Source organism: Melopsittacus undulatus, chromosome Z, assembly GCF_012275295.1.
Source record: "Melopsittacus undulatus isolate bMelUnd1 chromosome Z, bMelUnd1.mat.Z, whole genome shotgun sequence".
NCBI lineage: Eukaryota > Metazoa > Chordata > Aves > Psittaciformes > Psittaculidae > Melopsittacus > Melopsittacus undulatus.
Window position 1 is genome coordinate 22,664,105 of NC_047557.1, and position 12,866 is coordinate 22,676,970.

The following is a 12,866-nucleotide window of genomic DNA, read 5'->3' on the forward strand; positions in this document are numbered from 1 at the left end:
TTCACGGCCTTCTGGGGGCTGTAGTTTCGTCCTGCTGCCGCGGCGTCGAGTTGCATTATGGGACAGCTGTGTTCGGGTTCGGCGGTATTCACAGCGCCGGGACACTGAGGGCGGGCTCATCTCGGCTCTTTCCGCTGAGCTTTTTTGCTTTCCGCCACCGGCAGCGTTTTGGCCCGTCGGGGTGAAGGCTGGCACCATGGACGTTAACCAACCCAAGCAGGAGCATTTGCTGGCTCTGAAAGGTACTGCAGCACGGCCCGCCGAAGCCCACCCGCGCTCCCTGGTCGCAGCCGTGCCCTCGCCCCACTCCTTGGCTCTAAGGAGCGAGGCGAGGCGGCCGGGCTCTGCTTACGGTGCAGCAGGGAGGCGTAGGCTGTGGTCATAAAACACGCCGTTCGCTTCGGAGGGGGGCCTGTTCTTTTCCTCATAGAAGCAGGCCAAGGAGGGAGCGGGCCGGCAGGAGAGAGCAGGGCGGAAAGTGGCCGAGGGTAAAAAAGAGGCGGAGGAGGTGCGGTGGCGAGCTATTTTATATGTGCACCTTGCGTGGCGGGGTCACTGAGGTCGTGCGGTGTATTTTTATTTTACAGAAAGCTTTCAGCAGTTACAGGAAAAAAAAAAAAAAGCAAAACTCATAGAATGGGTTGGGTGAGAAAGGACCTTAAGATCATCCAGTTCCAACCCCCCTGCCATGGGCAGGCCCATCTTCCACTGGACCAGGTTGCCCCAAGCCGTTCATCCTGGCCTTGGACATTGCCAGGGATGGGCAGCCACTGCTCCTCTGGGCAACCTGTGCCAGCGCCTCACCACCCTCACAGTAAAATACTGTTTTAATTTCCAGTTCCCTGCTGTGACTTCTGCTTGTTCAGTGTCATCCTCTCACCCCTTAATGGTTTTGCCACTTTGATTTCATGCTTAATGCACTGCTACTGGCCTTGGATCCTTGATTCAGGAATCACAAATAGCAGAAATAAAAATAAGACTCTCACATACTTTGCAAAATTAATACAGAAATCAAGAGAGCCCTGTAAACAATTTGTTAATTTCTGCTGGCAATTTGGGTACCAGTAAGTGAGCAATTGAAATTCTGAGGAGTCTGAATCTACTTTAGCTTCATTTCAGTCATCAGACATAATATTTACTTTCTTTTTTTCTAACTATTCTTATTTATAAATAGGTGCTGCTTGTTAAGTAGGAGTAATAAATAGTTGGTTAAAATCTCAGTTCTGCAAGCATTCTAAATCAGTGTGGCTGCTTGGATGATGTAGTGCAGGTGTGTATGTTATTTCAGAGCTCATCTTATGCCCATTTATGAATTTTGCAGTACTCCTGGATAGAGACTTTTAATGGTGTCTGCATGTCACTGTAAGATAATAACCACAGAATCATAGAATAATTAGGGTTGGAAAGGACTATAAGATCATCTAGTTCCAACCCCCCTGCCACGGGCAGGAACGCCTCACACTAAACCATGTCACCCAAGGCTCTGGCTAACACTGCCTTGAACACTGCCAGGGATGGAGTATTCACAACTTCCTTGGGCAACCCATTCCAGTGCCTCACCACCCTTAAAACTTCTTCCTTACATCCAATCTAAACTTCTCCTGTTTAAATTTTAACCCATTACCCCTTGTCATATCACTACAGTCTCCAATGAAAAGTCCCTCCGCAGCATCCTTATAAGCCCCCTTCAGATACTGGAAGCCTTCTTTTCTCCAGGCTGAACAGCCCCAACTTTCTCAGCCTGTCTTCATATGGGAGGTACTCCAGTCCCCTGATCATCCTCGTCGCCCTCCTCTGGACTTGTTCCAACAGTTCCATGTCCTTTTTATGTTAAGGACGCCAGAACTGTACACAATGCTCCAAGTGAGGTCTCCTGAGAGCAGAGTAGAGGAGCAGGATCACCTCCTAGTTCAAAGATTAACAAGACCTTTTTTGAATATATGTACACACACACACACACTGAAGCCAAAAACCTGAGAGTGTCATCAGCTGACATTACAAACACATTTCAATAGTAATTAATTCAAAACAAAAAGTTTTGTGACAGATAATTTTGCCTTTGTAAGAAACCAGTGTAATCCTTAACTTATATGAAAATTGGTACAGGTTTAAGACTGATTTTACAAAAGCAGTGAGAAGGGTATCAAAATGATTGCAAACTTGTTGGGCAGGACAAGGATGGGAGAGCAAGAGAGTGCATGTTAAGTTCTACAGTAGCATTTGTAGATCCATGTCCTGTCCCCCCATCCCTCCTCCCCACACTCCTGGAACTTAATACAATCTTTGTATGAAAGAAAGCAATAATGTATGCAAGTATAAAGTCTGTAAGGGCTTATTATTATTCCAAAAGTCTAATAGATCCTTAAGTTAAGGGCTAAAAATATGGTTGCATGTATTGCTCAGAAGCCCTGAGACTAAAACTAAATGTGTAGTTCTGATATGAAACGGAAGCAGGCAACTTTAATTTGCCTAAAGAACTTCCCTTTTAAATGGTTACTGTAAAAATTGATATATCAATCAGCACTATTTCAGGAAGGTTTTTTTAGCACATTCTAGGTGCTTTATATGCCCTGGCTTAATGTTGAAGTGTAGGAGGAAAGCACTTAGAAAAAAAAAATTAGGTAAATTTAAGAAAATAGGCACCTGTAATTCTATGTCTTTTAATATACATCACAGTAATACAGGAAAAATAATGACAGATGGATAATGAGAATGGGACATTGAGAGTAAAAGAATACTCTTGGGAAGGTCAGTGTTGAGCAAACCTTGTGCATACAGGTAATGTTCAGCATACTGAAGTTACATGATAATGGTGGAGTACAGTTGCTAATGTTCAGCCTGGGTAAAGTAGAACATTCTGACACATTTCTTATTTTTACAACATAACTGTTTTTTTGGTGTTGTGGTTTTTTTGTTTGGGTTGTGTTTTTTCTCTTTTGGTTGGTTGGTTAGGGTTTGTTTGTTTTTTTTGCAAAATATCCTAGCAGTATTTTTCTCAATATGGTAGTATCTTATTTTTTTATAATACTTCTGCTTCAGGTCCTGTTTTCCACTGATCTTGCAGCACGGGGCAAGCAAGTGCTTATAAATAAGATGTTTCAGTCTAGATTTGAGAATCCTAATCAAGAAACCGTTCCCTTTCTTAAGAATAACTGGATTCCTCCTGTACAAGCATGGAAGTGGTCTTGCATTATCGACCATATCAGAGAGATCTAGTAAAACTGCAGAACTTTGCAGAAGCAGCAGTGAAGGAGTTTCCCATTCGTCGCTTACCAAGATTTACACCCTGGTTTCCAAATGATTTATACAGACTTCCCCTCAAACCAAAAAAGCAGCCACCTGTTATTTCTTGTGAGGAAGCAGAAGAATTGAAACAGCTTTCTACACCTTCAGAATATGTTACAGGAGCTCCTGATTGTGACTGCACAAAATTCCTCCTTGAGTTTCAGTCTGATGTGAAACACAGGCAGACTTTAATACAAGCACAAACTGTTCACAGATTAATTAACTTGGAGAATCAAGGAGACCCACCACCTAATGGAAAACAAAAATTGAAAAGGTCTTGGAGTGTCTCTCTCCCTAGTCATAAGCTTAAGGAAAAGATTCTTCCTTTATCTCAAGAACTGCAAAATAATTTAGAAAGACTAAAACTGCATGCATTTTACAGAGCAAAGTGGATAATCGAAGAGTCTATTTGTAATAATCAGAATTTGGAGGACATCTGGGTAAAGCTGAATAGGCTAATCAAGCAGAATGAATTGCCATCTTGCAACGCTACTATCCAAAGATCTGTTGGACAGATATGGATTTTCTGTGATATATTATACTGTGAATATGTTAGAAATATTCTTAGGGAAAAGCTAAGCCTTACTGATAAAATGAATTTACTTGTACATAAATTTGGAATTATATTTAGTTTGTAATTATAAGGTGGAGATAAAATTGCGATCTGAAGTGCTGGATTTTTTAAGCAGCGTATGTTATACAAGCTTTAGAACAGCTGATGAATTAACGAATAGAAAATTGCTTAATATTACTTTGGTACAGTTTTTTTAGCTGTAATAAGTATTTATGAAGATGAGTAAGTTTCTGCTTGGCTTAGTACTGCATTTTATAGGTTTTCTCTACATTGGTGGTCTAAAGGACAAAAAATAAAGTAAAAATTCCAGACTATCATGGCAAGCTGTGTCAGATAATTTCTGCCAAGCAAAGTACATCCTCACTGTGCTTCTTGGAAGTTAGGAGAGGGAAGAATAATTTTGAGTTGGTATAATCACTATAAAGATTTGTAATTATTTTTGACACTAAGACTTCCAAGATCTGATTATTTTCTGAAAGTAGTGTGTATGGGTTCTTTAATGAAGGCGTAGTCTTCACATGAAATCAGACTTATTTCTATTCATGTATAAGCTGCCTTAGTAACAACTTAGCACTTGGTAGTTACCACTTCGGTAATAAGATTCTGACCCTCCCTTTCCCTGGATATTTCTGGTCTTTTGTCTGTAATTATATTGGGGAACAAGAAAGCACCAACTTCCAGCTACAGGTCAGGAAATTAAGAAATGGGACACTTCCATCTGTGAAAATCTGTTTATTGTCATTGTGGAAGATAAAGGCCTCTGAGGCTTTAAATGCATTTTATGTTAATGAAAGGCAGAATTCAGCATGACTTTTTTTTCACCTGAAAGAATAATTTTATTCTTTGAAATATTTTATGAAATAAATTTATTTCAAGGCGACACTGTCCCTGTCCAGTTGTGGGGTCAGTAAAACAGTTAAACTGCGATTAGTGTAACTGCAAGAGTATGTATTTCCATTAGACACCCCTACTAATTCCAGATAATTTTGCTATAGCTGGAGGTCAAGGTCTGCGACATCTGGAAGAGGAGGAAAATAAATGAATGGTATTTGTAGATTGTTATCATTAACACTGATGGAATAGAAGTGTACATAAGCATAACATCCCTCTGTGTAAAAACTAAATAAAATCCCCCTGGACTCTTACTTACCTTTTTCTTTTGATGACATTGTTATGTCACAATAATTACATTATTATAGGCATTGCATATCTTTATGTAGTTTAAAATTAAGGATGTTGCTTAGCGTGGATCATTGACATGTATTTCTAAACTTTGACTGAATAGTAAGGCAGTCTTTCATTGACATTTGTGTGTTTGTGACATTTGGTATTACCACTTAGCAAAATTGATGCAAAGTTCTGTCTAGAGTATCTTCAGGTCATTATTAGTTTTGAAGCTTGTATACCCAAGTCATTTCACTGAAATTATTCTTCTGATCTTAACACTAACAGTAACAAAGTTTCTTTGTGCATCAGCATGTTGAAAGATATAATGGAGTAGAATGCAGTATGATTCAGGTTTTATTTAATGTTGTATTTTGTGTCTAGGATAGTAGAAGGACAGACATGAGAGATTGTCCTGCAACGAATATTTTCTAATATTAATTTAGTAGTCCTATTAAGTATGATCATCTACATATCTTAATTTGTGCTTTGACTTCATTCCATGATATATTTATTTATCATGTTAAATGTGACTCAACTTGATCTCTTACTGTTCCTTTAGAAACAAGCAGCAAATACTAGTTTATATGGGCTACTGTAAATTTGAATAAAATTAGGTAACCACCCATAATACAGTCTCAGTACACTTATTCAATTATACTGACAGAAGAGCTAAACAAACATCTTGCTAAACAGGACAGGTCGATGTGACTGTTCAGTGGTAGCTGTCAGCTTTCTGCTGCTTTGGGTTGGCTTGTATGTGAATAAAAATTACAGAATCATAGAATCAGCTAGATTGGAAAAGACCTTTAAGATCACTAAGTCTGACCATTACCTCAGGACTGCTGAGACCACCACTAGACTGTGTCACTGAGGGCCTCATCTGCACAGTGTTGAAACACTTCAGGACAGTGACTCCACTGCCCTGGGCAGCCCATTGCAATGCCTGACCACCCTCTCTGTGAGGAAACTTTTTCTGATATCCAGCCTACACCTTCCCACGCATGCCTTGAGGCACTTATCTCTTGTCCAGTCACTTGTTAATTATGAGAAGAGACTGATCCTCACTTTGCTACAATCTCCTGTCAGGTAGTTGTAAGGAGGGCAGTAAGGACCCCCTGAAGTTTCTGTTCTCCAGGCTAAACAACCCTAGTTCCCTCAAGCTGCTCTTCATCTGACTTACGCTCCAGATACTTCACCAGCTTCCTTGCCCTTTTCTGGATGTGCATCAGCACCTCGATGTCTTTCTTGCAGTGAAGGGCCCAGAACTGAACACAGGATTCAAGGTGCACGTTCTTGTAAACCAGTACAGCCCACTACATCCAAATGCATATCAAAATAATTAAATCACAGGAATAAAGCAAGAGAGGGCAATGGCATCACCAGAGCTCTTGGCTGCCAGAGTGGCTTGGAATTCGTTATATTGAAAAAGACCAGGTGATCCCAAAAGGTGTTACCCTTTATCAGACTAAAATCTGGTGGTTGTGAGTTTTTTTGGTGGAGAGCAAGACAAAATTGTACTTTGAAAATAAAATTTAAAAATACTTTTTTTATTGACTTGTGGTTTATTTCTTTATTTTTGCAGTGATGAGGCTAACCAAGCCTACTTTATTCACTAATATTCCAGTGACTTGTGAAGAAAGAGATTTGCCAGGTACGTGTTTTGTACTGACTGATTATTATGTGTGTATTACCATCTTTATGCAAGGTGAGCATCTGAGACTTAGATATCAGAGGAGTCTTATAACTCCTGTAGATAGTAATCTGAAACAACAGTATGTTTGGTGTTTGGTAATAGCTATAGGAAAATACCAAAGTGCACTCACTCTACAACTCTTCACCTGCAGCTTTGAAAGCTTGGTGATGTTTTTGCAAATATCATCTCAAAGTCTGAGTAATTTAACACACAAGATAGAAGGTGCTTGTGAATGAGAAATGTATAATTGTAGAGAAGTTTGGTGTGACTGTCATCTTTCTCTGGAGAAAATGCTTCGGTAATTAAAATCAACACAGGAATGTTCAATTGAAAATTACTTTACACAAATCACTACTTTTGAATTGTGTTACACTTGGCGTACAGTCATAAACTGGAAATCCCTGGGTTGTCTCCCAGTTGCTATCTAGAAGTTGTATATAAGAAAGAGGCAAATAAAAGATTCAAGAAAAGGCGATTGTTTGGAAATGTAAGTAGGGGAAGAGAGTAAGTGGGGTTAATTAGTTCTGTTAATTAGTTCTGTTATATAATGTGCTTTGCTCAGGCAGGATTTAGAATCATAGACTAGTTAGGGTTGGAAAGGACCTTAAGATCATCAAGTTCCAATCCCCGTGCCATGGGCAGGGACACCTCACACTAAACCATGTCACCCAAGGCTCGGTACAACTGGCCTTGAGCACCACAAGGGATGGAGCATTTGCAACTTCCCTGGGAACCTATTCCAGTACCACATCACCCTCATAGTAAAGAATTTCTCCCTTAACTTCCCCTGTTGAAGTTTTAACCCGTTACCCCTTGTCCTATCACTGCAGTCCCTAATGAATAGTCCCTCCCCAGCATCATTGTGGGCCCCCTTCATATACTTGAAGGCTGCTATGAGGTCTCCACGCAGCCTTCTCCAGGCTGAACAGCCCCAAGTTTCTCAGCCTGTTTTCACATGGAAGGTGCTCCAGTCCCTTGATCATCCTCTTGGCCCTCCTCTGGACTTGTTCTAACAGTTCCATGTCCTTTTTATGTTGAGGACACCAGAACTGCACACAATACTCCAAGTGAGGTCTCACAAGAGCAGAGTAGAGGGGCAGGATCACCTCCTTTGACCTGCTGGTCACGCTTCTTTTGATGCAGCCCAGGATACAGTTGGCTTTCTGAGATGCAAGCAAACGCTGCTGGGTCGTGTTCATTTTCTCACTGAATAACACCCCAAGTCTTCCCTTAAAATTTAATGTTAATTTGAGATTAGCCTTTAGGATTGTGCCATTCAGTAGATATGCTGAATGATTTGTTGGAAACAAGTGCCTGAAAGTAAGTTATAATTTCTTCCCTAAACAAGTTGGTTGTAAAAGGAGTATGTCTGAAATAAATTGCAATATGTGATTAAATGTCATAACTTAAATGTAGACAAAGGTTTAGATTTAGCAAATGTTTAGATACTAGCAATTTGATATTTCTACAGGTAATCTCTTTAATCAGCTCATGAAAGATGATCCTTCTACTGTAAAGGGAGCAGAAAGTTTGATGCTAGGAGAAATGCTTACTTTGCCTCAGAATTTTGGGTAAGAATGAATTATTGTAACTATAACATGTAAGATTTAGGATTCATTTAATGATAATGTGTTTATTATTTTTCTTTCTTTTTGAACATTGCTGTTATGCAATGAGATGTTCAATCATCTTAAGAAAAAAACTATGGCCTGATTTATAATGTGACATAATATATAAATGTGTGCTGCCTGATGTTTCTTGTCCATAGCCTGACTCTGAATGTAATAAGGATTGAAAATTGAAAGAAATTTGCAGCTGTAGGTGAATTATTAAGGTAATACACTGGTATTAACCACATCTGATAATGAGAGTTTTCTACAGTGATTTTTGTGGGTACTGTAAGCTATCTTCTAAGATTTTTATCTAGAAAAAATCTTGATTTGCTCTTTTCTGAAGCTGTTTGTCTTAGAAGGATGCCTTTTAAAAGTATGGCAAACATATGTGCATATGTGTGCATGTATATTTATTTTTATTAGAACTTAAAGGGGTTTCACTGAAATATTCTGTAATTTTTTAAATAACTGTTATTGCCCTTTTTTTTTGTAACACAGAAATATATTTCTGGGAGAGACATTTTCCAGTTACATTAGTGTACACAATGATAGCAGTCAAGTTGTCAAGGACATACTGGTAAAGGTATGTGAAGATAAATCTACTTACTAGATATATAAAAAAAAGGAAGTATGTTGAGTATGTTTTCTAACAATGTCTTGTGTGGTTAATGTAAATATATGGACTTCAGGAAATATCTTTTTCCAATCCAGAAAACATACCTGGAAATTGGAAACAATAAGACAGAAAAAGAGAAATTATAGTAGAAATCTTTAAAGATTAAAACTAAAATTCAAAACTAGGATTTTATTAAAAAAACCTGTTATATTACTGTCGTGGTTTAAGCCTAGCCAGTTGGTCAGAACCACGCAATCGCTCGCTCATGCTCTGCCTCATCCTCCCCTCACTCTCGGAGAGATGGGGAGGAGAATTGAAAGAATGTAACTGCCACGCGTTGAGATAAGAACAGTCCAGAAACCACTACTGCTGCCACCAATAATAGTAATGATAAGGGAAATAACAAGGGAAGAGAATACAACTGCTTACCACCCGCCGACTGATACCCAGCCCAACCCAAGCAGTGATCTAGCCCTTTCAGGTAACTGCCCACAGTTTATATATTGGGCATGACATGCTGTGGTATGGAATACTTCTTTGGCTAGTTTGGGTCATGTGTCCCGTTTATGCTTCCTCCTGGCTTCCCCTCCTCCCTGGCAGAGCATGAGACTCAGAAAGTACTTGGTCAGGGTAAAGATTAGTGAGCAACAGCTAAAAACATCGGTGTTATCATCGTTGTTCCGAGGCTGAAAGTCAAAAGCACAGCACTGCACCAGCTACTAAGAAGGAGAAAAATGACTGCTACTGCTGAACCCAGGACAGTATCCACCCCTCATTCCATACCATTCACATCATGTTCAGAGCCCACATTTTTCAATATACCATCATTCTTGTCTCATATATATGTGTGTGTATATGTGTGTATATACATATATATATATATATACACATCCACATACACAAAGAGAGAGATACCATTCCTTAGTGCATGGACCAATCCCTATAAAGCTGCTGAGTTCATCTGTCCATGATGTTGGGCTCCATCTCTTGTAACAGTCTTTCAGAGCAGGAGAGACAGTGTGTAGTGTTGGATTGTTGCCTGCTGATGACACCACAAAACTTGTCTGCTCACTGCTGAGCTCATCTGGTTTCATCAAAGTTCATTCCCTGTTGGGATGATGGTTGGAGGAAAGTCAGGGCCAGTTGTTGGTGACCTGAAGACATCTGGCTGGTGGGCTATCAAAGTGTTACATAGCAGGCAACAGCATATAACTGAATTCATTGGCTGTTTTCCCCTAAATCACATCCCCTTGATTACACATCAGAATTCCCCATCTTCCCACATTACCCACTGCGTATATCCAGGTCCCTGAGCAAAAGACATCCACGAGTGCTTCTGCCTTTACCTAAAGCAGGAATAACCCAGACTATCTTCCCCAGCAAATTCTTTATGTGCACCACAGGAACTTTATCCCCTTCTACAGTATGTGAAAGTTCTGACTGGGCTGGGCCAGCCCTGTTGGCAGATCCTCTGGTGATGACCAACCAGGTGGCCTTTGGTAAATGTGTATCCCAATGTTTGAAAGTCCCACCACCCACTGCTCTCAGTGTAGTTCTTAACAGCTCACTGTGCAGTTCAATTTTCCCAGAGGCTGGTGCATGGTAGGGGATGTGATATACCCACTCAATGCCATGTTCTTTGGCCCGAGTGCCTATAAGGTTGTTCCGAAAATGAGTCCCATTGTCTGACTCAATTCTCTCTGGGGTGCCATGTTGTCACAAATCTGTTTCTCAAGGACAGTGCTCTGGGCAGTGGCGTGGGGCACTGCATATGTTTCCAGCCATCCAGTGGTTGCTTCCACCATGGTAAGCACATAGCGCTTGCCTTGGCGGGTTTGTGGGAGTGTGATATAGTCAATCTGCCAGGCCTCCCTGTATTTATACTTCACCCCTCATCCTCCATACCAAAGAGGCTTTAACTGTTTGGCTTGTTTAATTGCAGCACATGTTTCACACTCATTAATAACCTGGGCAATAGTGTCCATTGTTAAGTCCACCCCTCGATCACGAGTCCATCTGTATGTTTCATCTCTGCCCTGATGGCCTGAAGTGTCATAGGCCCACTGGACCAAAAATTATTCACCCTTATGTTGCCATTCTAAGTCCATCTGAGCCACTTCAGTCTTAGCAGTTTTATCCACTTGTTGGTTGTTCTGGTGTTCCTCAGTGGCCTAACTACTGGGTACATGGACATCTACATGGCGTACCTTCACCACCAGGTTCTGCACCCGAGCAGCGATATCTTGCCACCGTGCAGTGGCCCACATGGGTTTACCTCTGCTTTGCCAGTTGCTCTGCTTCCATTGCTGCAACCACCCCCACAAGGCATTTGCCACCATCCATGAGTCAGTATAGAGATAAAGTACTGGCCACTTTTCTTGTTCAGCAATGTCCAGGGCCAACTGAATGGCTTTCACCTCAGCAAACTGACTCGATTTACCCTCTCCTTCAGCCGTTTCTACACCTTGTTGTCAGGGTCTCCAAACAGCTGCCTTCCATCTCTGATGCTTTCCCACAATACGGCAGGACCCATCAGTGAACAAGGCATACTGCTTTTCACTTTCTGACAATTTATTATATGGTGGTGCCTCTTCGGCATGCATCACGTCCTCCTCTGGTGACATTCCAAAATCTTTGCTCTCTGGCCAGTCCATGATGACTTCTAAAATTCCTGGATGACTGGGATTTCCTGTTCGAGCCTGTGTAATTAGTGCAGCCCACTTAACTCCATGTAGCATCAGTTGCATGATGTGTAAAGGAGACCCCTCCTTTGAACATCCAACTCAGCATGGACAGCTGGGTGCCAAGAGGAGCTGTGCTTCAGTGCAAATCACTCCTGAAGCAGCTCGAACCCCTTCATAGGCTGCCAGTATCTCTTGTCATGGTTGGTGAGCTTCTGTGCTTGGGGTTTGAGTAGCACCAGCAGCTGTGCTGTCTGTTGTTGTCGGGATTTGGGTAGCTGCTGTACTTGTTGCTGGGGTTGGTGTAGTTGCTGTGCTTCTAATTGGATTATCTGCGTTGTCTGTTGTAGTCAGTGTTTGAGCAACTGCCGTACTTGTCACTGGGGATGGTGTAGTTGCTGTACTTGGAGTAGCTGTGCTGTCTGTTGCTTTGCCATCGGCTGCTGAGATATTATTTTCCCCTTGAAGGTGCTGGTTAGTGTTGAACATGGCTGTCTAAGCACAGGCCAAGCCCCAGCACGTTGCCATGATTTGCCCCTCTCTGGTAGGACCAGGATGACAACACACCTCCTTTAAGTGTTTTACTAATCTTTCTGGATGTTACACTTGTTCAGTGGTGAAGTTCCAAAGCACTGGAGGGGCCCACTGGCCTAGATACTTGCCCATCCTATCCCACACACCCTGCCACTCATGACTGTCCAGCCTTGGGGAAAAGCTCTTGGTCCTCCTGTAATTGTTGTCTAACCCCAGGCAAGACCCAAACCCAAACTTTCGAGATGAGGTCATGGGTAAAACACACTCTGTATCCGTACCAACATGGTGTTCCCCATCGCAATCAGCAGGCAGGTCTCAAGGATATCCAAAGGCCATTCGGAACTTTCAGAACTCTCAAATGATGCTGTAAATAGTCTGACGGAGGAGCTGGGAATGTGAGGGAATATCTCCTTCATAGGTTGACCACCCAAGGAGAGGAAAAAAGATGTGTAATGGCTAAACACTTCCCTTATATACCTCCCAAAGTATAGAGATCTGGGAACACACACTGGGAACGCAAGCCAGATCAGTTTCATGATCAATGATTCTATTGTATTACAAGTCATTACCACAAAGTACAGTGAAACAAGAACCTTAGCCCAGGCCCCTCAGCCGATAAACCCTAAACACCGGCTGTAAGTAAGGTACAACATGCTGAAACTGTGAGATCAAGAGCAACAACTTTGAGAGCCAATAAATCAGC

General features: G+C 41.4%; 3 protein-coding genes across 6 annotated transcripts in view; 2 read left to right on the forward strand and 1 right to left on the reverse strand.

The window, feature by feature from the left end:
* The first annotated feature begins 69 nt into the window (after positions 1–69).
* Positions 70–12,866, forward strand: part of TRAPPC13 (trafficking protein particle complex subunit 13) — a 31,412-nt gene continuing 18,615 nt past the window's right edge. For all 4 annotated transcript variants that reach the window (XM_031051513.2, XM_005151912.3, XM_031051514.2 and 1 more), the window contains exons 1-4: positions 70–242; positions 6,609–6,677; positions 8,191–8,290; positions 8,831–8,915. In XM_031051513.2, the coding sequence (XP_030907373.1) occupies positions 197–242; positions 6,609–6,677; positions 8,191–8,290; positions 8,831–8,915 (300 nt within the window). In that variant the 5' untranslated portion in view covers positions 70–196. The remainder of the gene's footprint in view (positions 243–6,608; positions 6,678–8,190; positions 8,291–8,830; positions 8,916–12,866) is intronic.
* SHLD3 (shieldin complex subunit 3) lies at positions 162–6,526 on the forward strand. The gene is made up of 2 exons (XM_031051516.2): positions 162–242; positions 3,040–6,526. The coding sequence occupies exon 2, from the start codon at positions 3,174–3,176 to the stop codon at positions 3,921–3,923; it is 750 nt and encodes a 249-aa protein (XP_030907376.1). The 5' UTR covers positions 162–242; positions 3,040–3,173; the 3' UTR covers positions 3,924–6,526.
* The window catches only part of SGTB (small glutamine rich tetratricopeptide repeat co-chaperone beta), a 51,496-nt gene continuing 43,345 nt past the window's right edge, over positions 4,716–12,866 (reverse strand). Inside the window, exon 11 of the mRNA XM_031051515.2 lies at positions 4,716–4,877. Coding sequence (XP_030907375.1) covers positions 4,862–4,877 — 16 coding nt within the window. The 3' untranslated portion in view covers positions 4,716–4,861. The remainder of the gene's footprint in view (positions 4,878–12,866) is intronic.